The 26170-nt window shown below is 39.6% G+C and overlaps 1 protein-coding gene and 2 long non-coding RNA genes across 5 annotated transcripts in view; 1 reads left to right on the top strand and 2 right to left on the bottom strand.

Moving 5' to 3' along the window:
• Positions 1-250: 250 nt before the first annotated feature.
• Positions 251-2142, top strand: LOC310889118. Its single transcript, XR_014576389.1, has 2 exons — positions 251-1427; positions 1976-2142. It is a non-coding gene; the product is annotated as an uncharacterized lncRNA (long non-coding RNA).
• A 5452-nt stretch (positions 2143-7594) lies between these two features.
• ERCC8 (ERCC excision repair 8, CSA ubiquitin ligase complex subunit) overlaps positions 7595-26170 on the bottom strand; it is a gene marked incomplete at its 5' end in the record, with an annotated part of 34700 nt that continues 16124 nt past the window's right edge. For all 3 annotated transcript variants that reach the window (XM_083816157.1, XM_083816158.1, XM_083816159.1), the window contains 3 exons: positions 7595-8570; positions 10946-11032; positions 16210-16407. In XM_083816157.1, the coding sequence (XP_083672283.1) occupies positions 8502-8570; positions 10946-11032; positions 16210-16407 (354 nt within the window). In that variant the 3' untranslated portion in view covers positions 7595-8501. The remainder of the gene's footprint in view (positions 8571-10945; positions 11033-16209; positions 16408-26170) is intronic.
• On the bottom strand, positions 18866-26165 carry LOC310889117. Its single transcript, XR_014576388.1, has 3 exons — positions 23329-26165; positions 23083-23178; positions 18866-20807 (listed from the first exon to the last, which is right to left on the bottom strand). It is a non-coding gene; the product is annotated as an uncharacterized lncRNA (long non-coding RNA).

Raw genomic sequence — 26170 nt, 5'->3', positions numbered from 1 at the left:
AGATCTTCAAGAGCCACCTGGGCACAGTCCTGGGCAGCCTGCTTGAGCAGGGGTTGGGCCACATGGGCCCAGAGGTCCCTGCCTACCTCAGCCCTTCTGTGATTCTGTGCAGACTTCCTTGACTGAAAGTCTCCTTCTTAGCACAAAACTGAAATGCATAACCAAAAATACTCTCTTAATGCCCATGCAATTGAAGGAAAAAAAAAAAAAAAGTTTCACATGTAAGTAGAAAGCTCTTCTTCAGTAGTTCCTTTTTTTTTTTTTTTTTTTTTTTTCCCAGTCTCTTGGGCCTGGTGGAATTTGGCAGGAGTGGGGTGGTTGCAGGCAGCCAACATAGTGAATGACATTGGTTAGCTGTCATCCCGGCAGGACGTGTGGGCTGGTGGGTAAGGCTGACCACACAGAGCACGGATATGATTAGGAGGGATGAAACTGTGGGCAGCAGTTATGCACCTGCCTGAATTCCTGGCCACTCAGTCATGCCTTTTTATCCTCCATTCCCATTGTTTTCATAAAATAGACTAAAAGAAAACAAAAACAAGGAGAGGAGGAAGAAGGCATGTCCATTTTGTAGCTCATCTTTAACTACAAAAAAGGACTTCAATTACATGTTTTACATATTTTCCTTTAGTTGGATGTTACAAGCAGGTAACTGCTCTCTACTGAAACCAGTCTTGCCTTCAAGAACGTCTCTTAGGTGTCAAAACCTCAGCACACATCTCAGTGGCTATGCACATGGCAAGTATTCAGACTCTCTCTTTGTGGACTGCCTTAACCACGCTAATCCCTATGTGTTGTATGTCAACAGTAAGTAGCGGGACATTTCCCATGGCTTAACTAATAGTTAACCATATATCTCAAACTTTAATTGTACTAAGCTAATACTAAGGCTACATGTCCACCATGACAGGTCCTTGACCAATATTCAATGAAGAGCTTACAATTCTCAACTGTATGCATTAGACTTTTGCCTGTGCTAAAAATTTGGTAAGAAGAAAAGTAAGAACTTTCCCCTAATGGTGCCAAAACAGTATCATTTCTATTATATATATACACACCCTATATATGCCTTCCATATATATATATCATATATGTATATACACATATACATACAAGGTAGGATAAAAGCCGTAACACAAAGGTAAACATCAGGGAAAAAGTTAATTCTGTTGATATTCCTAAATCCAAGAAATTTTCAGCTTTGCAATGATGGGTGTCATACAGCCCAGAATTTAAGCTGAGTATATGAGGAACTCGTTATTGATTAAAAAAGATGTCTTGTGCAGTGAGAAGCCTGGCCTGACTACAAAACCAAACAATGCCAAAAAAAGTGGCAAACGAATACTTGCATTTTCAGTCTCACGAGCATAATATAAGAGCAAGTATAAGAGCAAGCATATCGGGTATAGAGAAAGGGGCAAAAGCAGGTAAGCACATGGTGTGAACCTGTTTTTTACAGAATCTGAGAGTTAACTATCTCTATATGCTCATGTGCTGATGCTTTCCCCCAGGTTTGTGTAGAACAGCAAAAACCAATCTGCTTGTTGCTTGGATGTCTAGATGCCCAACTCTTCAAGTGTCATAACTTAGACATAAATAATCAAGGAGTCCTGTCTGACCACAGAGCTCAGTTCTCACTCAGGCTGAAGGAGGCTTTTTTAGGTGATCTGGATTTCTTCAGTGGGACTGGGTAAGACTGGCTTCCACCTCCAATGTTTCCCTCGGCTAGAAGGGAAATTCTTTGATCTCTTGTCAGAGCAAATACATTCTTTTCTGTCTTTCGGTACATTGTGTGTCAAGCTCAAATAAAAGCCTTCTCATCTTCCTTGACCGGGACGCAAAGCAAGTCTTCCAAGCAATGTTAAATTCCTGGAATGGCCTGAAAGGATGAAAACACTTTTCTATGTATTCTAATATAGAGTATGACTGCTAAATCCCAGTACCTGCTACTGAGATTAAGTGCTCTCCAGTTCAGCTCAAACTCTTTTCCAAATCTAAACTTTCTTACTCTTTTTAACATGAACTTAAAATCCAGTTATCAGCTAGTTGTCTCTTAGTAAATGACTGTCCTGGTTCCAGTTAGGACAGAGTTAATTTTCCCTCATAGTAGCTGGTAGGGTGCTATGTTTTGGATTAGGATGAGAAGAGCGCTGATAACATGCTGATGTTTTAATTGTTGCAGAGCAGTGCTTACACCAGGCCAAGGACTTTTCGGCTTCTCGCTCTGTCCTGCCAGCGAGCAGGCTGGGGGTGCAGCAGGAGCTGGGAGGGGACAGACCCAGGACAGCTGACCCAAACTGGCCAAAGGGGTATTCCATACCATCTGACGTCATGCTAAACAATATATAGGGGTGGCTGGCCGGGGTGGGGGGCCGGCTGCTCGGGGATAGGCTGGGCATCGGTCAGCGGGTGGTGAGCAATTGCATTGTGCATCACTTGTGTCGTACACATTATTATTAATAATACTATCATCATTATTACTATTATTATTATTGTTATTATTATTTTCCTATCTTAATAAACTGTCTTTATCTCAACTCACAGGCTTCACTTTCCCGTTTCTCTCCCCCATCCCAGAGAGGGAGGGGGGAGGGTGAGCGAACGGCTGTGTGGTGTTTAGCTGCCAGCCGGGTTAAACCACAACAATGACTTTATTTCAACATGAATACAGTACTTCTTCTGACACCCGAATAGATTTTCAAAAGTTTTTTTTTTTTTTTGACTGACACAAGAAGTGCAATTAAGCCTATATTACCTTACTTCATGTGTTTCTGGCTCTGAAAGAGCTCAAATACTATAAAAATATTTGCTGTAAGCATAGAAACAAAATAGTCATAAAAGAAGGGGAAAATTCAGATCTAATTAGCACATTAAAAAGGTCTGGAAAACATAAATAATTTTACTACATCTAGAAAAAATTCACAGGAATTCTAGACAAATTTTCACAGAAACTGATGTCTGAGATGATGCACAATACCAAAAGGTTTCAAAACTTGGAAACTGAATATCACCTATGAGCTACTGCCATTATACTGAAGGTTTGCAGCTGCTTGATTGTAGAATGGTCCTGGATTCTTGCCCAGATGAGACAGAGCTGTTTCTAACTTCCCTCACCAGAAACATCTCTCCTTCCATCAGGAGGAAGGAGAATATCATCAACTGATAGCAGAAGAGACTATGGGAAGATGCCTGTGTAAGAGATAATAGGTGTTAATAGGAGCAATAACCCCCCCAGGCAACTAATTCCTATTTTTAGCTGTCTGGGACAGCATCAAACACTAACCCAACAGGTACCTGAAGAAATAAATACTTGGGCAGATAATCCCCAGCCCACCTCTTCCTGAGCTGAATCCCACGTTGTATTCATGGCAAAGCTTATGCAAAACTGGTGTGATGCAAAAAGTTATACTGCAACAGCATGAAAACGAGACCTGTAAAGGCATAGAAGAATAGAACAGAGCAGAACAGTTCAGTTGGAAGGGACCTTCACAGACCAACTGATCCAACTGCTCAGCCACTTCAGGGCTAACCAAAAGGTAAATCATGTTACTGAGGGCATTGTCCAAATGCCTCTTGATCATTGACAGGCCTGGGGCATCAACCACCTCCCTGTGAAACCTGTTCCAGTGTTTGACCACCCTCAGGGTAAAGGAATTTTCCTAATGTCCAGTCTGAACCTCCCCTGGTGCTGCTTTGTGCCGTTCCCTCGTGTCCCGTCATTGGTGACCAGGGAGCAGAGACCAGCACCTCTCCCTCTGTTTCCCCTTCTTCCAGTCAGGCTGCCTCTTGGCCTCCTCTTCTCCAGACTGGACAACCCCCGTGTCCCCAGCCTCTCCTCACAGGACAGGCCTTCCAGCCCTGTTACCAGCTCTGCTGCCTTCCTCTGGATGCTTCTAAATACCACAACATCCTTTTTGCATTGTGGACTGCTGAACTGCACACAATATTCAAGGTGAGGCCACATCAATGCTAAACATAGTGGGAAAATCACCTTTTTTTTTTTTTTTTTCCCACATTTTGAGATACTCAGGGTTCTGTTTGGAAGAATCCCATGTGACTTGGCCCTGGAAAGAAGATGGGTCCAGGAGAGCAGGTTGATTTTCACCTTCTCTAAGTTAAAGCATGATCCATCCCTACTCACAGGAAATCAAGCAGAGGTGGAAAGATATCTGTGAGGATGAAAAAGGAGCTCCTGACAAAAGTCAAGATTCAAATAGGAAGTATACAAGAGGTGGAAGCAGGGAGGAATATTAAAATATACATATATGTATATGTCTGATGGGGTTAGGAAAGCCAAAAACCATCTGGATTTAAATCTGGTGATGAATGTGAATGCAAAAAGAAAGCCTTCTATGGGTATATCAGCAGCAAAAGAAAAACTACTAGGGAACGTGTGGGCCCACTGAAAAGGTGGGCAAGGTAACTGGAGACAAAGGACATGGAAAAGACTGAGGTACTCAGTGCTTCTTTGCCACAATACTTACTCGTGAAACTGGCCTTTAGCAATTCCAAGTCCCTGAGATGAACCTAAAGTCTGCAACAAGGAAGAGTCACCCTTGGTGAAGAAGAATCAGTTAGGGAACAGCTGCACAGACCGGATATACCCAAGTTTGTTGTGCTTGTCTGGATGCACCCACAGCTGATGTCGTTGCAAAGCTGCTCCCAGTTATCTTGGAAAGGTCATGGCAAGCAGGAAGGGTTTCTGAGAACTGTAAATGCAATTATGTCCTCAAGAAGGTCAAGGAGGAGGACACAGGCCAGTCAACCTCACCTCCTTCCCTGTGAAGGTAATACAAGTAACCCTGGAAACCATTTCCAGACACGTGAAAGCAAAAGAAGCAAAAGAAGGTGACTGGGAGCAGTCAGTATGGGTATACGCTGGGGAAATCGTGACTGATCAGCCTTCTGGCCTTCTCCAAGGAGGTATCTAGCTTGGCAGGTGAGGGGAGAACAGTGGGTGATGCCTACCCTGACTTCAGTAAGGCTTTTGATACCGTCTCCCAAAGCACATAAGCACATACATAAGCTGAAAAAAGCACGAACTAGGTAAGTGGACAGTGAGACAGAGCGACAAGTGGGTGAAGTGCCAGGCGCAGAGGCTTGCAATTAGTGGCCTAAAACCCAGTTGGAGGCCAGTCAGTAGTGGAACACGCCACAGGTGTATACTGGAGCCAATACTGCTTAACAACTTCACTAATGACCTGGATGATAAAACAGGATGCGCCTCCAACAAGTTTGCAGATGACATATGACTGGGAGGAGTGCTTGGCACACCAGATGGTTGTGCTGCTGCTGCCATTCAGAGGGACCCCAACACATGGGAGAAACAGGCAAACAGCAATCTCATGATGTTCAATAAAGAAAAATGCCAAATGTGGCTCCCGGGGAAGAAAAAGCCCATGAGCCAGAACAAGCCACGGATCAACCTGCTAGCAACTTTTTTGAAAAGGACCTGGGAGTTTTGCTGGACACCATAAACCAGCGATGCACCCTTGCTGCAAAGAAGGCCATCAGCATCTTGGGTTGCATTAAGAAGAGTGCTGTCACCAGGCTGAGTGGGGTGATCCTTCATATGAGGAGGGGCTGAAAGAGCTGGGACTATTTAGCTTGGAGAGAAGGCTCAGGGGGACCGTATCAACATCTAGAGATACCTGATGGAGTGGAAAAAAGGCAGCATAGAGAAGAGGAAGTCATACTCCTCTCAGTGATATCTAACAATGAGGCAAGAGGCACTGGGTGCAAACTGAAATACAGAAAATGTGATTTAAACCTAAGAAGAAACTTCTACTGAGGGTGCTCAAACCCTGGAACATGTTCAGAAGTTGTGGAGATGATCAAAACCCAACTGGACACAGCCCAGAATGATCTGCTCTAGGTTACTGTGTTTCAGGCAGGGAGCTTGCACTAGATGATCTTCAGCGGATCCTTCCAACTTCAATGACTGTGTTCAAAGCAAGAGAAACGGAACTTAAGACAAAAAGGCCATTCAAAAAAACAACAGAAATAATACAACACTAATTTATGGCTTTTACTTTTATAATTTCACACCTTTTAAATAAATCTAGATTTCTTTACCTCTTCCATTTTATACACCATTCCAAGGCCACCACAGACCTGTATTCTTGCTTTTTTTCTGGTGTGCGTGCGTGTGAACCTTTTTTCTTACATCAACACCATTTATGGTCTTGTTACAGACAACTGAAAACTGATTGAAAAAATAATTAATTTATTCTTTGATAAGGAGATTTGCTATGACTTACTGAGGAACATTTTAGAAAATCAAATACCAAATGCATGCATTGCAGTTGAAATATACAAAATTGATATGAACAATTATCACATGCAAAAAAAAAAGTCACCCTTAATAATATTTTTAAAAAATAAAATGAAAATGTGTAATCTTGCTTCAAATTTGTACCCCAAGTTTTCCACTTTTAGATGGAACAGACAACATTGGTAATGAAAACTATAATTAAAAAAAGTAGAAAATTCTCTTCTCTAGTCTTGTAAAATGATAGGTTGGTCCTTAAACTAACTTCCTTTGAAAGTTCTGGAAGTCTTTCACCTACCAGCTATCAATCTAATAGGTCAAATTAAATTTTAGGTCTGCCTCAGCACATTTGCAGTATGTATGAAACTTGTTTAATCATAACATTCCCTTGATATGCCCACTCCTCACTTTGTATTATTCCACTTCTAGACTGACATAGAAACAGTCTCTATCTTGTATAGATATTAAAATACAAAAGCACAGTGAATTAATTCCAGAATGCATAATAATCGGCCTAACAATACACATTATACAAGGATTAACTTATTTTCTTTCATTTATTTATACAGTATTTTTTTCCTTCTGCCTGAACTTTTGCTCCTAGCATCACATCTGTTTTGAAAGGGATTTTTTCCTGGAAGAACTGTATTGAAACCTGATGGGACTCTCCAGCTTGGGTCTCTGATTGGTGATTAGACTATGTCTGAGGCACACACTACTGACTGAGATCAGACAATGAATCCAAAAAACTCCTCCTTTTCGAAGCAGAGAAGGTATTTGGACCACAAATTCAGATGAAAACAGTTTTGAAGGAGTACATTTGATATGTCTGACTTGACCATTCTTCGCCTTATTCTATACCTCAAGCCTGTTTCTGTTTGGGAATTCTTCATACTGGCAACTGATGTGAGTGAGGCATACATAGAAGCCTGATCTTGAAAACCTTTTAACAGGAGCGATAAAAACCTTAATAAAACTAATCTCTTTTCTTAACGTTATGGGACAGATTAAGATACTAGTTGATGGGATCACCATACAAATACTTGGACAATCCCAGCCATACCTCTGTTTCTGAACTGAATATAGCTGAATATAACTGAAGCAAAATTAATAAAATGCAAAAGAACACAACAAAATCCTGTTTGCTCCCGCAGCACAAAAGCACTTGAAAATGGACCCACTCCACTCCATCTAGACATTGCAAAAATAAACTTAAAGTAACCCTGAGTTAGTCCTCCTCAAGGCAAAATGCTTTGTATCATCTCTCTCCGAAATGAAGGGATTATCTAGCTATGTATTAGTGATACCAGAAACAATGCAATATTAACTGGTCCCAAGGGCTTTTTATTTTTTTCTTTATCAGTTGTTCAACACTGAACAAAATACACAAATACAAAAGGCTAAGTATAAATATCAGTAAATCTGAAAAAGCAATGCTTTAGAGGTGACAGTAACAGTGTGTCCTGGTTCCAGTTAGGACAGAGTTAATTTTCCCTCATAGTAGCTGGTAGGGTGCTATGTTTTGGATTAGGATGAGAAGAGCGCTGATAACATGCTGATGTTTTAATTGTTGCAGAGCAGTGTTTACACCAGGCCAAGGACTTTTCGGCTTCTCGCTCTGTCCTGCCAGCGAGCAGGCTGGGGGTGCAGCAGGAGCTGGGAGGGGACAGACCCAGGACAGCTGACCCAAACTGGCCAAAGGGGTATTCCATACCATCTGGCGTCATGCTAAACAATATATAGGGGTGGCTGGCCGGGGTGGGGGGCCGGCTGCTCGGGGATAGGCTGGGCATCGGTCAGCGGGTGGTGAGCAATTCCATTGTGCATCACTTGTTTTCTTACACATTATTATTATTAATACTATTATCATTATCACTATTATTATTATTATTGTTATTATTATATTCCTGTCTTAATAAACTGTCTTTATCTCAACTCACAGGCTTCACTTTCCCGTTTCTCTCCCCCATCCCAGAGAGGGAGGGGGGAGGGTGAGCGAACGGCTGTGTGGTGTTTAGCTGCCAGCCGGGTTAAACCACAACACAGTGAATAAAAAAACAAACAAACAAAAAACAAAGAGAAAAGTGGAAACTTATTTCTGAAAGACCTTGCTTTAACAGAACAGTACATGGAATCCGGTCACAATAAATCTGACAACATCCACTTCTGTAGATAAAGTCCTTGAATGCAGTGCTTGAATGTCAATTTTGTATCACCACCTAATTGAAATTCAGCCTTCATCATCAGTGCTGCTCCATGCATCTTCATACGCTGGATTTAAATGCTGCTGAGGCAGACACTAAAGAAAATAAAAATTCTCTCAGTGGTTTGCTTAATTAAAAATAATAAAATCAAATAAGGTCAATGCTAAAGGCATTTCTTAAACTACTATCTGTAGACAAACTATTGTTTGCCTTATGGCTATTGTATTTTTTTAACAACTTCTTTGGCCGTTTTGCTGTTTTGAGTCAAGATAAATTATGAGAAGAAACAATATTTAATTCCATTTTCAACAAAAATATCTGAAGCACTGGCTGAAAGCTTTACATAGATAGATATGACAGATAGATATTACTGTTTGTTTTGTGTCACTGGTTTCTGAATCATGATTTCACTAGCCTCGTATAGGTTGGCACTAGTGTCTCAAGAGGTAGTCCTGGCCTCTGTCCACTTATAGGCACACAGAATGGTTTGGGTTGGAAGGGACCTTAAAGACCACCCAGTTCCAACCCACCATGGGCAGGGACACCTCCCACCAGACCAGGTTGCCCAAAGCCCCATCCAGCCTGGCCTTGAGCACCTTCAGGGATGGGGCATCCACAGCTTCTACAGACAACCTGTGCCAGTGCCTCACCACCAGTAAAGAATTTCTTCCTTATATCTAATCTAACCCTACTCTCTTTTAGTTTAAAACCACTCCCGCTTGTCCTATCACTCCACTCCCTGACAAAGAGTCCCTCCCCAGCTTTCCCGCAGGCCCCCTTTAGGTACTGGAAGGCTGCTATAAGGTCTCTCCAGAGTCTTCTCTCAAGACTGAACAACCCCAACTCCCTGAGCCTGTCTTTGTAGGAGAAGCTCCAGCCCTCCTCTGGACTAGTTCTAACAGCTCCATGTCCTTCTTGTGCTGGGGGCCCCAGAGCTGAATGCAGGACTCCAGGCAGAGTCTCATGAGAGCAGAGCAAAGGGAGACAATCACCTTCCTCGCCCTGCTGGTCATGCTTCTTTTGATGCATCTCAGGATATTTTTGGCTTACTGGGCTGCAAGCACACGTTGCCACCTCATGTTGAGCTTCTCATCCACCAACACACCCGGGTCCTTCTCCTCACGGCTGCTCTCAATCCATTCTCCACCTAGCAGCTAGTTCTCACCTCAGCTTCCTTTGCGTCCACTCAGTGGTTCATGTAATCACACACTGCACTAAATCATAGTTCGGACACTGGGTAAAACTGTTTTTCTTGTTTACTTCTGTCCTGGGTTCATATTCTGCCCATACAGGCACTCAAATGTCTGTTCATGAGAGGTAGCAGGAACTAGTAGCTGGTGGAGGGCAGAACTGCTTCTTTCAGAGGCAGTGCTAATTTACAAAATTTGCAAATAACAACTGCAGCTTAATTGCTTTCGAAACAATGGCACATTTGACAGCTCCATAATGTCATACTTAAAGTGGCAGTTATAATCAGAGCTAGGCATGCAATGTATTTTGTGTTTATTTTGTTTTTTGTGTTAAAAAAAAAAACACAACAACAATAAATTTGCCAATAGGAAAATTCTCAGCTAAAGCAAAAATGTTTATTTCAGGTCAGTTGAACACATTTTGCCTTTGTCCAACTTCTGAAGCTACTTTTTAAAATTTGCTTAAACATGGGATAGTTTTGAAATATGTTGTGTTTCAAAGCAAAGAAATGTTACATAACTGTTACAATTCCTATCATTTCCCCCCCAAAATGAAATATTTCAGAAATTTAAAAAAGTGGATTTTCTTGTATGCTATGAGCCAAAACATTACTATCTCTTGATTTATTAACACAAATACAGTTTGTCATGCTCTGATTTTGTGAATGGTTTCAGTTGCTTGATATCTAGAAATTTCTTCCCCTCCCTTCAAACTGTTCATTCAAATTCTTATGGCCCGGATCTAATATAAGAGGAAAAACATACAGTCTTGGAAAACACTGCTATAATGATCTTCCTGATAACAGCCTGAATGTCTTGCATCAGCTGCTACAGTTAGCTTACTAGAATCTTCTTCATACTTCTGCACCAAAAATATTTGGGTATGAAGTATAGCATCCCTAATCTTATTGTTTAGTAAACTGTGTATTTCTAAACAAATTGAAATACAATCTTTGGTACCTTTCCAATTCCAAAATAGTGTAAACTACATGGAAATTAATGAACTTAAAGTGAAAGTTGAAAGACTTATAGCCAAATGACAAGTACTACTTTTAATTAAACAAGAAGCTAGATATCTGCAGAAGGTTATATGAGACTACCAATGAAAAAGCCCTCTCAAAACCCCACAACAACCAGAAGGCTGCACTGAAGCAGTACGTGATTCTCCTCTAAATCAGCAATTGCTACAAACACCTACTTCCTATGTAATTACTTTTTCCCCCAAGTATAACAGTCATAAAAAACATAGTTTAAACTGACAAAATATTAATTATAATTACCTTGTCAGAAACATCATCAGGAACTGGCTCTCGAAGAGCTGGTATCCATGCGAGGATATTGCAATCTTTGCCACCACTATAAAGTTCCTTTAAGAAAGCAAGCAAAAATGACTCTTATGCAAATATACTGGATACTGAACAATGTTGAGAAAAAAAAGTGTATGACATTTATTTAGAAATAAAGACAAACATATCATCTTGAGTTTGTAATATAATCCTGGTAAACAATATGCTTTAAAAATATGCTAAACAAAAAGAATAAGTTTTGATATTTCCCCCAGACCGCTCACCAAAACACTACAGTTCTTATTTAAATGAACTTTATTGCTTAAATGCACTTTTCTTCTTCCCTCTTTCATAGGTCCTGAAGAGAAATCTATTTTAAAAGTTAGTAAGCTTAAAGGATGATTTATTGTCAATGGGGAAGTAAGAAAAGGGGAAAAAAAAAAGGGAAAAGGAAAAGGAAACGATTTTTTAATGTAACTAAAAAGTATGAATCAACTCAAAATCATCTAAAAAGATACATGCCAGAAGAGTGCATAAGTATGGAGCAAAGAAGTATTAAGTAAACATAGTTTCAGTATGCCTAGGGAAGGAAAAGAACAAATAAAGAACAATATGAAACCTGTGTCCTGCTGGGAAGGCAGAGATCAGAAAGACCGATTTATTATTTTTAATATAAATAACCCTATTTATTATGGTAATGACAAAGGACTGAGATCCCATTGTGCAAGGCACCCTGCAAACACATGGAAGCAAACAGTCTCTGCACTGAACAGCTAACAGTCAAATATAGCTTTATCTATGTAGTTCGTTCGAATATGGACTTCTCTGTCATTTTAAACTGAGAATGTTTTGCTAATGAGAAATACTGCACCATCTTTGCATTACATTTTGCACTAACAATACTTATATTTTCCAAATGAACAAGCACAAAGTTATTCTCTTACGCCTTCAATCTTTAGTCATACTCCTGCTTATTATATAAAATGTCTGACAACACTTAAGTATTGTCATGTGTTTAAACTGCCCAAGAGAGATACACAAAATAATTTTTCTGTATTAAAGCTGACAGTAAAAAAGCTTTGTTTTAAACGTGCTGGCTTCTGAACCCAAGATAATAACTCTGTGCATGCGTGCATAATTATTATATGTTGATTCAACATAAATTCAATAAATTATTTCAGTTCCATCTTTGAAGAATGTCTCCTGTATTCTGTATATCTAATTCTAGAACTGCCTGAATTACACTGACGGTGTTGGAACTTAATGCCTAATTCCTCAAAATACCCATTTAGTCTTGGGTATTAGTGGGTGGTTTTATTCAAGTGAGCTAACATACTCACTTCTGTAAAACCACTCCCATGAATGAACACATAAAACACATAGAAGTTTAGAGTTTATAGTTTTATGACAGAGAAACAACCTACTTATCTTGCTTAATAGAAGACTACAGGTCAAAGTTACACCAAGGTACCGGTCAAATCTCACTTCATCCTGTCAGCAGTACTCTACTCAATCATACTATCTTTTGGCAGGATGCAGAATATCACTTGAACTTTAAAACAAGGAACCCCTCCCCCCTCCCAAATTCCTCTTTGTAAGCAATATAATGGGGACATCAGCATACTTCCACTTAATCTTTATTAATACTTGTCTCATTTTCTGATCCTGGGATTGCAAGATCTTCAGTTAATACACACTGCACTGACTAGTATTTACAATTAATTATTACAACGTGAAATGGTGACTCACACAAAGTCAGTCAAAAGAAGAGCCAGCGGATAAAGCTCATTTCATGTTTACAGTACAGTATAGTATAATATTTCCATATGATGCTTTAAAACTCTGAGGAAAGGTTGCAATAAGACCGAATCTAACTTTTAGTTATCTTTATGTGTTGTCCTACACTGTATTTGCCAAATACCTTTGCAGATGTCATTGGCATTTCCTGAACAATAAAAGTAACTATAATTTAGAACAACACTGGTTCCTGAGGCACAGCTAATATTTTATGACATGTTATTTGTGTGTGGAGCTTTATTTCGCTTCTTTTTCTGAGAGGGAAACGTAGGTCTTGTTTGTTTACTTAAATTATTTTAAGCAGTTAACGTCGCACAATGGTATCCAGCATATTCAATCGAACAGTAAACATCATCTAAAAGATTTCACAATGAGGATTTCCTCTTCCACACCACCCTTGAAATTACCTACCTCTGATTAGATTAATGGCTCTTATTAATGGGCCAAATTCTGCAGTTCTTATTACTCAAGCAGACTAACATCTTATTAACTTCACAGAGAGATTTACGTAAGAAAAAAATAGGCCAACAATAATATAGGGGATTTTATGGCTCTATTCCCAGGATCTCATAAGGGATATATACACACATTAACTAAATCTCATACCACCCTGTGGAGATAGCTCCACACAGTATCTCAAACACAAAGGATTTTCCACACAAACCTACTAATTAATTTGGACCTAATAAGAACAGACAAAGAGTAATATCATTGGATTGCAAATAGCTAGCTGCTTGGATATCTGGGATCATATTTGATTACATGGTTCTGATCAAACAAAAGAAACTTCTCACCTCAAATACAAAATCGGTGCAATGTTGAAGTGTCTTTAGAGACTAGGCCAGTTATGAGTTGAAACGATGATAGTGATTAAAATACAGCTAAATAAACAGAAAGAAAGTAAAGGACTGGCTGCAATCAGTATCAGCCAGAAGCTCTGAACATAGTAAGGAAAAACTACTGACCAGATTTGGGGGTGGGTAGGAAAAGCAATTTGGGAGGGTTGAAGAAAGAAAAAAAGTTTAAAATAATACTAATACAAAAAAAAAAAACTAACAAAGACAGAGACCAACTATTAGGTGGAAATGGTAAAAACTATACAGAACAGATGTAGACCTTGCTTTGTATGAACAGAGTTTACCAGTTTTGGATGTGCTAAAAAGTAAGAAAGTTGTGAGAAAATGTCACCAGTAGGTGAGTAACTTGCAAAGAGACTTAGAAGAGTTGTCTCAGAAAACTTCTGGCCTGATTATATCTTAATAAGCAGTGAAATATGACAAAGCGGAAAGTGAGCTAATACGCCATTCAGAAGAACTAAACAAAAGTAAGTGGAATAATACATATATTAAAGAACAAATAGACATTTCTTTAATCCTAAACAAGACAGTGGAAAGATGAATAAAGGAATCGGTTAATGCAGAGTGAAGGTATTAGGAATATAAATAAAACAAGGCAAAACATTTTGCAAATTATTAGGTTTTATCAAGCAAAATTGATTTTATTAACAATTAGTTCAACTGAAAATAGAAATGCACAGTTGTGAGTAACTCTAACATACTGATTTAATATTGCTTGCAAGAGTAAAATAGAATAAGTAACTATACATTTTACAAATGCGGCTGCATTCTCAAAAAAAGGAGATGTAACTAGGAAATCATAATTTCTAGGTGAATTATATGAAGACTGATCAATGTAATTGTCTCAAGACAGAATGAGCTATTTGGAAGCACAAGTGTGAACATAAACAGATGAAATACCACTGCCACTACCTTTAGTGTTGACACAAAGACTATAATAATGTGATTCCATCAGAGAAACAATTTAATACTAACAAAAGCAAGGACATTTAAAGAAAAAGAAAATCCAGCTACAGTTCAAGAATGCAGAACTGTACTGTGGTAAAGCATGAGTCTAAAAGAGAATCAGGGATCTCAGTGGATAAACAAATGAAGTTTCTATCAACATAAACCTACAGCTATAGTGACCGAGCATCCACCCACTGCGGCTCATGGGTGGATGCACAAAAGCACACAAATCACGAGTGATTGTTTTCTAAGGATCTTAAAAGGGAAGCACAACACAGAAAGATGCATTTCCAGACTGGAAAACATGATTTACATTGAGATTTAAGAAGTCTCATCTCTTCAGCTTATCAAAAAGAATACCGACAATGACTTCATATAAGCACACCACCACTTTCATTTGGAAACTATTCTTAAAAAGACAAAGGGCTTTTTACTCTAGTCAAGAAATATCAAAAAGAACTAATAAACAGAAACTAAATCTAGAAAAGATGTATCTTAGATATTACATGAATATTCCACCTTTCAGTGGATCCACTACCTGACATTCCAGAATATTTTACCAGGTCTAGTAAAGCCCTGGCTCTATTGACTCATCTATGTAAGTTGTTTAAAACTTTCTGTGACATCCTTCTCAGCGGCAGGGAAACTGTGTTTAAATCAAAGTTACAGGACTCAAAATGAGAGCTACCATATTAAATTCTGATGTGTTTTATAAGAGGTCACAAAAAGATACCACTATAGATACCACCATAAATGATACCACAATAAAAGATACCACCCTTTCTTGACTAAAATATTTCTGCCTGATATTTTAGAACTGAAAGACTAGAAAGGAGGAGCTGGAACATTAGGCGCAATCCTCAGCACCTAAAGGCAAGTATACAATGGACTTAAAATCCATGCTAACCTTTACTTTGCTCTTGCCACACCACCATAAGCCATAAGAACAATCTGTTGTAAAATATCACACGACAAATTGGTCTTTGTTATTATTAAGTCTTTAACAATGAGAGAAAAATATACCACAGGAGGAAAGGAAAAGTGTGAAAGAAAATAAAAAAGTTTGGCAGGGCCACAAATCCCTGTAATGCTGCGCTATTTACTAGATGAAACATTTTCAGATTAATTTATGAAGCTTATCAGGTTCTCAACGACTTTATTCAAACTACTCGTAGATCCAGTGATGGGTATAACTACAGACATCTGAACAAGATTATATTAGCCAAATACTTGAGAGGTTTCTCAGTACTGCAAGTAATACTAATGCATTTCACCTCAATGAACAACACATTCTTTCTTACTGTGAATATTCTTAGGTATTTCATGGAAAGACAAATACCTCCTCTTCACTCTTACAGAAAACAGGAAAAAGTCTTAATATATACGATGTATTAATAGCAATATATTGTCAAAAATTATTATAGGTGTATGGAAAAATTACCTATGTGAGAAGAAATGAATAGTGGACGGAACCCAACATACAAAGGGCCATCACAGGAACTTGACCAAACCTTTTTTCAGTCAATACAAAGGCCACAGAAATCCCTGTTTAGTCAAGTTTTTTGATTAAAGTTCTTCCCTGAAAATGCTTCTTTTTCTGCATATGGTTTGTCAATCTGCATAAATATTCCAGGTTGTCTCCAATACTTTACTTACCTGAAAGTTAGGTTGAAATACACAGCAGTCAACAGTATTATAATGTCCTCTAAGCATAGTTATCAGTTCTCCTGAGAATACTGTATAAACAGCAATGGTACTACCACATGGCACAAAGGCAAACTCTGGATTGCAGCCACAAGAGATGGCAAATTTGAGTCCTTTTCTACTTTCATTGCGGACTTTACCATAGTTCACCTGCAAAATAAAAGATTATGTAGTTAGCTATTAATTAAAATGACAGGAGATAACCTTACATAAAAAGGTCAATTTTATTTCTTCATTAATACCCAATAAAATTCATTAAGTAATCTTCACAATGCTAACTCAACTCTTGAGATTCCCAGTTACTGATGTGTATCAAGAGAATAATTTTATTGTTATTTGAACATTATTAATTAATTAATATTGTTATTGAACATTATTAATGTTCACTCTCGCCTTAGTATTAACTTTAAGGAAGGGAAAGAAAGATATGCCTAAAAGACAGCAATTTCACACTTGGAAATAAAATTTGCATAGGTTGTTATGTGCCAGATCTACACTGAGTACCTAAACTACCACTGAAATCAGAACTGGTTCAGGAATTACCTCCTTAAACAGACTCCTAGATGATCCAACATAATTGCTTTCTCTCAAATACTGAAACCATTAAAAGAACTCATTACACACAACACTATACAGTTATAAGACATATTATCTTAGGTTCCAACAATTGGATATTTAACATTTAGAGCTTTAAAGATACAGCAATTACCTTTTCACAGCAAGTTCTCCTTACAATATGCCAAGTGCACAAAAATAAACATTGATACATCACATCTAAATATTAGTTTTCAAATAGAAACAGAAGAAGGTAACAATGTTTATTCTAGTTGGTAGTGGGTGTAGGCCAAGCCACAGGGTTTTATTTACAATTTCAGCAGGAAGTGTAAAGTTAGTTAGTGGTCTCAGCCTAGCTTTCATCGACTGCATTCATGTCAGAAAGATATTTAAAATCACACCAGTTTTCTGCAAGACTTTTGTCCACAGACTGAAGAAAAACTGACCTACCATTAATTTCTCACTGTAAGTACCCTTTGTTTATCAGTCACCCAATGCTGCAGAGAACAAAATTTCTGAAGTGTATGCACGAATAGGATAGCAAAGAACTGAAATGCCAGTCTAGTCAACACAAGAACTAGCTCTCAAGAGTTTCTCAGTAAGTCATCCTTTGCTCTAGGAAGAAAGAACAGAGGAAAAGCATCTGCAACACAGAGATTCTGCATCTCTCCCTCATGAGTTAGCAAGAAATGATAGAAGATAATAAGCAGTATGAAAACAACTGAAGGGCAAGCAGAAGGATGGCATTAGTAAAAGACGTCAAAGATAAAAGTAAAGAGCTTAATAATTTGTTAAAATATTATGTACTAGTTAAGAATGATAAACAAAAATTCCCTGACCATATAAAAATGTCCCTGCCCATGGCAGAGATATTGGAATAAGACAATCTTTAAGGTCCCTTCCAATCCAAACCATGCGAAACCAAACTACAAAAAATGCCTGTCTTCTATCAGCAGCTAAAACTTGGGAGTTCACTACCAAGAAATTCAGTATTGTTCACTGTAAGAACAGCTGGGCTAGGAACAAATGTCACATTTCTGAGACCCTGGCTTATGAGTTGTATGAAGTGCCTTGAAAATTAAAAGTAGTTTGAAAATCAAAGTAGTATTAAATATTCATTGAAAATGAAAGTAGTATTAAAAAGAATAGCTTATTAGCATCTATACATTCAAGCTCTTGATAAGTCTTATGCAGATGAAAAGCTCCTGAAGGTTAGAAGCATTGTTTCCAAACTGGGAAACACTCTAGTTAGAAACATCAGTCTAAGTAGGTCCTCTATAATACACCAAAAGTAATTCATGAAAAAATACAGTAGCATATTTACAGGAAAAAACTGTATTGGGCTTACGTGGCAAGGTTTTGGTAGCAGGGGGGGCTGCAGGGGTGGCCTCTGTGAGCAGAGCCCAGCAGCTGCCCCATGTCAGAGCAGAGCCAGCTCCAGCCAGCTCCAAAAGGGACCCACTGCTGGCCAGAGACGAGCCAGGGAGCAGCGCTGGTTGGGCCTCTGGGAGAGCACATTGAAGAAAGAGAAAAACCTGCTGTGCTACAGCAGCTGGGAGAGAGGAGTGAGAAGCAGCCCTGCAGACCCCAGGTGAGTGCAGCAGGAGGGCAGGAGGTGCTCCAGGCAGGCAGCAGCAGTTCCCCTGCGGCCTGTGGAGAGGCCCCTGGTGGAGCAGGCTGTCCCCCTGCAGCCCACGGGTCCCACACGGAGCAGATCTCCACGCTGCAGCCCGTGGAGGAGCCCCCGGTGGAGCAGGTGGATGTGGCCTGGAGGAGGCTGCGGCCCATGGAGAGCCCCCGCAGGAGCAGGCCCCGGGCCGGAGCTGCAGCCCGTGGAGAGGAGCCCACGCAGGAGCAGGGGGTCTGGGGGGAGCTGCCGCCCGTGGGGGACCCGTGCTGGAGCAGTTTGCTCCTGGGGGATGGACCCCGTGGTACGGAGCCGTGTGGGAGCAGGTCTTGAGGAGCTGCTGCCTGTGGGCAGCCCCCGCAGGCTCAGTTCGGGAAGGACGGCATCCCGTGGGGGGGACCCCATGGCACAGGGGACGAGAGTGACCGAGAAGGAGCAGCGGAGACGAAGCCTCAGGGACTGACCACAGCCCCCATTCCCCTGCATTGCTTGGAGGGAGGAGGTAGGAGAGGGTGGATGGGGAGAGGGTGTTTTTAGTTTGCTTTTATTTTCTCACTGCTCTAGTCTGCTAGTGATAGGCAATAAATTGCGTTAATCTCCCTATGAGAGTCTGTTTTGCCTCTGACGATAATTGGTGAGTAATCTCCCTGTCCTTATCTCAAGCCATGATCCTTTTTTCATCATGTTTTCTCCCTCTTCCTGTGAGCAAGGGGAGTGAGAGAGCTGTGTGCCAGAGCTTAGTTAGCCATCATCATGAAACGGCATAGCTTACACCTAAATAAACTTAATCAAAACTATTATAATTTTGACAAATAAAACATACATATTTTTTCGTGTAGAGGGGGAAATCAACTATGAATGCCTGAAATTCACAAAATATTTCATGATTTAAAAGAAATAGTCTTTCTAATAGAAGTAACAATATTTTAAGACATTATATAAATTCACCGTACTACATAGCATTATAAAAATTTTGCTTTTCAAATAATATCATCCTGCAACCATTGCTCTTTGACAAAAATGCACACCTATTTGTATATGCACTGTTAATAAAGCTCCCTGGCTTAATTTTAAAGCTCTCTATCTAATTTCCATGGCTTTTAGTGAAAAAAAAATATCCTCAGTGTGAAATCTTTCAACAATAAGCTAACGCATTTGTAAAGGTTGTCAGGTAAATATTCTAAAACGGATGTCTTTCCTTGCCAGGTTCTTGATCCGTACCATGTTGATTGCCTTCACACATTTGAGGCAAATACAAGGATCAGTCAGGATGAGCCAGGCAAGGAGGAAGACTACTTGTTGCTGTAATGTTAAATAAAGTGCATTCATAGCTAAGAGCACTTACGTAAGAAAAAAATCAGTAAAAAGGAGTCTAGAGAAAAATCTCTCTCATCATAAAAGTGTGTACTAAGAAACAGTTTTATTAGCATACAAATAGGTTGTTTTTTTTATATTGAGAGAATATTTTCATGAGATATGGGTATTACATTATGTCCCTTGTGGATACTATTGCTCATTTTGTAAAGATAGTGTCTGTAAACACTGACTGTGTTAAGCCTTGTTAATGCTAGCACTTTTAAGAGGCATATTACTGTGCCTATAAAGAGCAATTAAAGTCCTTTTCATAACATGTCAGCTGTAAGAGCCACAATTCCCAAGTCACAACACTGCTCATAGCAAAGGCATGTACAATAAAAGGGAGGAGTAAAGGTTAGGAAGAAAAAAAATTTGGATATACATAGTTTAAACACTCCTGTTGGTAGAGATGCAATGGAAAAGAAAGAACGCTGCCAAAACAAGAACTGAATTAAGATCATAAAAACTGTTTTTGTTCTTAGAGCAGAGTAAGAAGCAAAAATCTGCCTCCTCCTATTTGATTATTCCTATTCTCTGTGAATCAGTGCTCTGTATTCGATTTTGCGATACAGGATGCACACAAGAGGTGAACAGTTCCAACATTAACTTCTTTTACTAGCAGAAACAATCCATTAGGCCCCAAGTTAGTCTTACTGCTCAAAAATTTCACATGCATGGATTAATTTCTGTATCCTTTGATGGAGGAATATTCAAATTTGAAGGAAAAAGTAGACATATCTATCACTGAGGTATAGATGGACTTCAGAAAACCATTGCGAAGAGTTGTTAAGCATTATATGAAGCAGCTTAAACTTTTGATGCAGATTTTCTTCTTTAAACACATTCTTCAGCATCTTGATTCTCTTTTGTGCCCAGTGGATTGCTTAGTAAGGATGGGATGCAGAATCATTGCATTTTAGAACTTACACCTTTTTCCGTGGCAACAAATAACATGTCTTTAAGTTTGTTTTATGCCAATGTTTTACTGAGTGATTCATCACAGGGGTCTTATCTTAAAAGGAAAGAAAAGACGCTAAGTGCTATTACTGGTTTACAATACAAACCAACAAATCTTGTCAAGAAGTCCCCATACTCTGAGTTTATAACTGTAAAGGAAAACTGTTCATTATCTCTTGTAATGTTCAAACCACATTTCACTTTTTCCAGTTACAATGTTTATTCTCTATCATCTACTCATGTAACTAGGAGTATTTTTGTCTGAACAGCTTATGACGTTTGTTGGTTACCACGAGTATTGAAAAAACTGCCATGCAAAATGGTCTCTTCTTTGAAATAAATAACCTTAAAAAAGAATTATAGTTTCAGTGCTGTTATTACATACCAGCTAAATAAGTGTATCTGTGCCACAGTTTGAAATTCTGCTGTAAAAATAACTATTTAGTATTTAATTAAAATTAATTGATAGGGTACACTGTCTTCGATCCTCACAGTTTATTTTTTATTTTGATCAGAGTTTTGAAGTTTTTATGTTGTCACTTAGCTGTGGAATGACTGCAATCAGCGAAAACACGCGATGTATTGGTTACATGCACTGTTTTAATTGGCTTAATATCCCCAAAGACAGTATAAAGGCACTAACCACATATATTAGGGCAGTGAGGGAAGAACATAATGTTGTCTTCTACAGGAAAGCTACAGTATCACTTCCCCAAGGGGATCCAAAATTCCTGTATTTCTTTCTCAACACTGCAAGCACGGTTCCTGTTTTACTTCCATGCCACCACTCTGTAGAATAGTGCATTTAATGGACTGGGATGTGAGCATCCTACAGTGGCACTGGCAGCTTGTTCCTTGTGCAAACTTCTCCAAATGCTTCCTGTTAGACTAACTCCAGCAGAGTATATTAAGAATGGTCAATCATAAAAAAAAAATAAAAATCTTTCAACATAGAGGAAAAACATGCTTTGCATTAAAACTGCAGTGTCACCTCATACCAGAGCTGGCACTTGCCCAGCCTCATAAGGAACCAAATCAAACAGCTCAAACTACAGATTAATAATCAATTATTTCTAAGGAGCTCACTAAAAGGTCACAATAGCTGTATGGGTGCTATATGGTGCAAAGGCATGCCAGTTAAAGTGTGCGACAGGGGAGAAGTGTGGTTTTATATATGCTGTTTTATTCCTTGAAACAGCAATGATGCATTTCATCAGCTTAGTTATAATGAAATTACAGCTGAAATGCACTTGCTACCTTGGTTATAATTGTTTCAATTTCCTCAAGCAGCTAATCAGTCTCACACGGAAAGATGTGCTGGGAAGACACACTGAATCATAGAATATCCCGAGTTGGACAGGGCGCACGAGGATCATCAGGCCCAGCTCCTGGCTTCACATAGGACCACCCAAAAATCAAACCTTAAACTGTATTCATTGTTACATTTCTCAGTATTTTTTCCTATAATATTCACATCTTAGTTTCTTCTTCTAACTTACTAATTGAAGGAAGCTAAAAAAAAATGCTGCACAATTTTTACTGTATTTAATTCACAAAAAGGAAAAAGAATAGCAGGTACAATATTTCTTTGTTGTTCATAACTAAATGTTAGAACTAAAGTGCTTTTTTCAATGTTTAAATTGATATTACAGTCATTTGTATTTCTGTAGACTATCCACATAAAAATACACTAAAATTTTCAATAGAAGAGTTGAAAACATAAATCAATTGGCATTCTAATAATAATAATAAAAAACTAACTAACCAAAACAAAAAATTGTAACTCAGGGCTCTTGGTCCTTGGCTCTCTCCACTGAGACTCTTCAGGGATCTGTTGTGGGACTGGTACTGTTTAATATCTTTATAAGTGACATAGACAGTGCGATTGAGTGCACCCTCAGCAAGTTTTCAGATGACAACCAAGCTGAGTGATACAGCTGATACAACAAAAGGAAGGGATGCCATCCAAAGGGACCTGGACAAGCTAGAAAAGTGGGCCCATGTGAGCCTAATGAGGTTCAACAAGTCCAAGTGCAAGGTGCTGCACCTGGGTTGTGGAAATCCCAGACATGAGCACAGCCTGGAAGAAGAACTCACTGAGAGCAGCCTTGCGGAGAAAGACTTAGGGGTTCTGGTGGATGAAAAGCTCGACACGAGCCAGCAGTGTGTGCTTGCAGCCCAGAAGGCCAACTGCGTCCCGGGCTGCATCAAAATAGGTGTGAACAGCAGATGGAGGGAGGGGATTGTCCCCTTCTACTCTTCCCTTTGTGAGGCCCCAGTTAGAGTACTGCGTCCAGGTCTGGGGCCCCCAGCACTAGAAAGACACTGACCTGTTAGAGCGGGTCCAGAGGAGGGCCATGAGGATGATCAGAGGGCTGGAGCACCTCTCCTACAGAGACAGGCTGAGGGAGCTGGGGCTGTTCAGCCTGGGGAAGAGAAGAAGCTCTGGGGTGACCTCATTGCAACTTTCCAATACTTAAAGGGGGCTTATAAGAGAGATGGAGAATGACCTTTTGCTTGAGCAGATAATGACAGGACAAGGGGAATGTTTTTAAACTAACAGAGGAGAGGCTTACATGAGATTTTAGGAGGAAATTCTTCACTCAGAGGGCAGCACGGCACTGGAACAAGTTGCCAAGAGAAGTTCTGTATGCCCCATCCCTGGAGGTGTTCAAGGCCAGGCTGGACGAGGCCTTGATCTGGTGGTTGGCATCCTTGCCCATGGCAGGGGCATTGGAACTAGGTAATCTTTAAGGTCCCTCCAAACCCAAGCTGTTCTGTGGACTCTGGATGGAAACAATCAAGTGACAGCAGCCACTTTCAGATCTGTCTCAAAGTCAGAATTTTCTAGCTTAAGCATCCCAGGTACAAAAACAATCCTCCCACTGTAAACAAAACAATACAAAAAAAAATGAAATAGCCAACTTTTATGGAAAAGGGTCCATAAATGTCCTGCATTATGGATTTGAGAAATTTGGGAGGACAGCTGAAACTTATTTGTATTTGTTTCTAGCACTTGCACTTAATCCTACTTGCATATTCAACCCCCCAAGAGTACAAACCAAACTTCATATAGTTATCAAGTATTTAAAGCTAGCTTACAGAGAAGTACTTATGTTTCATATCTGCTGTTGTGTGGTTCTCTTTCTCTTCATAAAAGCTAGGTATCCACCAAAACCTCTATTTGTTGATAAAAATTCCTGCTATAATCAGGAATAAAAAACTGGGACATTTGGGCAGAAGCATATATAGGAATTTGGGTGGAGAGGTGTAGAAAAAAAATGAGGCATACAGAGGTTATTTTTTGCATACATTTTCACCCAGTGTGGTGGCAGATTCAATATAGTCACCTGCTTTTAGTGCAGGCTTCTTTATATATTTCTATGTCCAGCCAAAGAGAAGGGGGAAGGTGGTATTAGCAAGGAGAAGGAAAAAAAAAAAAAAAAAAGAAAAAGAGTTCAAAAGGACTGGCTAGCAGGGGAAATAAAAGGACTGTGGTATGAGCGCATATTACCTTCACATGCATTTGTCTGCTGGTGTCTTAAAATTATTTTAAGAATACCTCTAGTAGAGTGTGAGAATAAAGAAAACTAAGCAAAATAAATCTGGACCTTAGATAGCATGATAGGATCATGCTACTCAACGCCAAAAAAGAAAAAAAAAAGTAGAACAGCCAATGAAACAAGTCAATGAACTAACAGGCACAGAAAAACAAGAAACAGTGACCCAGATGGTCATAGTAGAGTGAACAAACTGTATTATCTACTTTGGTAATGGTGATTTGAAGACAGAAAGATGTTTGTATATAAAGTACTGAGAACAAGCTGGCAAATATGGGTAGCATGGGGACAGAAAAGTGCTTTCATTTAAATGCCTACAGGGAATGTTTTTTGCTCTGTTCTGAAACTAAGCAGCAGAATTAAAACTGACAGTCTTAAGATGTGGGTCTGTGCAAACCTCATGAAGTTCAACAAGGTCACGCACCTGGCTGGGAGCAATCACAAGCACAAATACAGGCTGAGCAGAGAATTAGCTGACAGCAGCCCTGAGGAGCCCTTGGGGGTGTCAGTTGATGAAAAATTCACTGTGAGTGGGCAATGTGAGCCTGCAGCCCAGAAAGCCACCTGTCCTGGTCTGCATCAAAAGGAGCATGGTCAGCAGGCGGAGGGAGGTGATTGTCCCCCTCTGATCTGCTCTCGTGAGACCCCACCTGAAGCACTGCATTCAGCTCTAGGGACCCTAATATAAGAAGGGCATGGACCTATTGGAGCAAGCCCAGAGGAGGGCCACAAGGATGAATGAGAGGGCTGGAGGGGCTCTCCTATGAAGACAGGCTGAGGGAGGTGGGGTTGTTCAGCCCGGAGAAGAGAAGACTCTGGGGAGACCTTAGAGCAGCTTTTCAGTACCTAAAGGGGTTCTGCAAGAAAGCCGGGGAGGGACTCTTTGGAAGGACTATAGGAATTGGACAAGGGCTTTAAACTAAAAGAAGGAAGATTTAGATTAGATATTCAGAAGAAATTCTTTACTCAGAGGATGGTGAGGCACTGGCACAGGTTACACAGAGAAGCTGTGGATGCCCCATCCCTGGAAGTGCTCAAGGCCAGGCTGGATGGGGCTCTGGGCAACCTGGTCTGGTGGGAGGTGTCCCTGCCCATGGCAGGGGGTTAGAACTGGGGGGTCTTTAAGGTCCGTTCTAAGCCAAACCATTCTGTTATTCTATGAAAAGATTTCTAAGACAGAGATAAAATTTATTTTCCTGATAGCAATGACAGACCATCTTATCATGACCAGCTAAAATCCCATGGAAATTGACCTACCTGCTGTGTCCTTCTCTCAATTTAAATATAGGAGACAATTTTATTTACTGGTCAGAATATTAAAACAGGCCATAGAAAGCACTGGAGCAGCAGAAGCGATTTTCTTCCTGTTTGGTTGCAACGCAAATATAGAGGGATAGAAAATTTTAACACTGTTCTAAGACTCCCCAGGAGAGATTCCACTAAAACATAAAGGAGAGTTTCAAGAAAGCCAGACAGTCAATTAGTGAAACACTCTGATATGGACACCTGTCCTGTAAATAGTACAATGGTGACTGTAAAAAAATTCTACAGTCACTGTATATCAAGTTTTTCATTATTGTCTGAAGCATTTTCAGCTATGCTTACAAATAATGAGCTTCAAGTTAACAATCTTCAAGTAGATCCAAGCTTCTTGATATATTTTTTTTAATTTTAATAAGCAAAAATAAGAAAAGAACTCTGGAAAACAAAGTGCTCAAAAAGTCTTCAATGTGATTAAGCAGCTACATCCTTTATGAAAATGAATAAACAGCCAAAGTGGTAATGACAGTTGCACAAATAAGTGATCTTTTAAAACTGAATGTAAGTAAAATTATAACTGAAGATCCTTGAAAACTTA

Source organism: Anser anser (genome assembly GCF_964211835.1).
Source record: "Anser anser genome assembly, chromosome: Z".
NCBI lineage: Eukaryota > Metazoa > Chordata > Aves > Anseriformes > Anatidae > Anser > Anser anser.
Note: the sequence above shows the minus strand (reverse complement) of the source record. Positions and strands in the feature narration are given on the sequence as shown.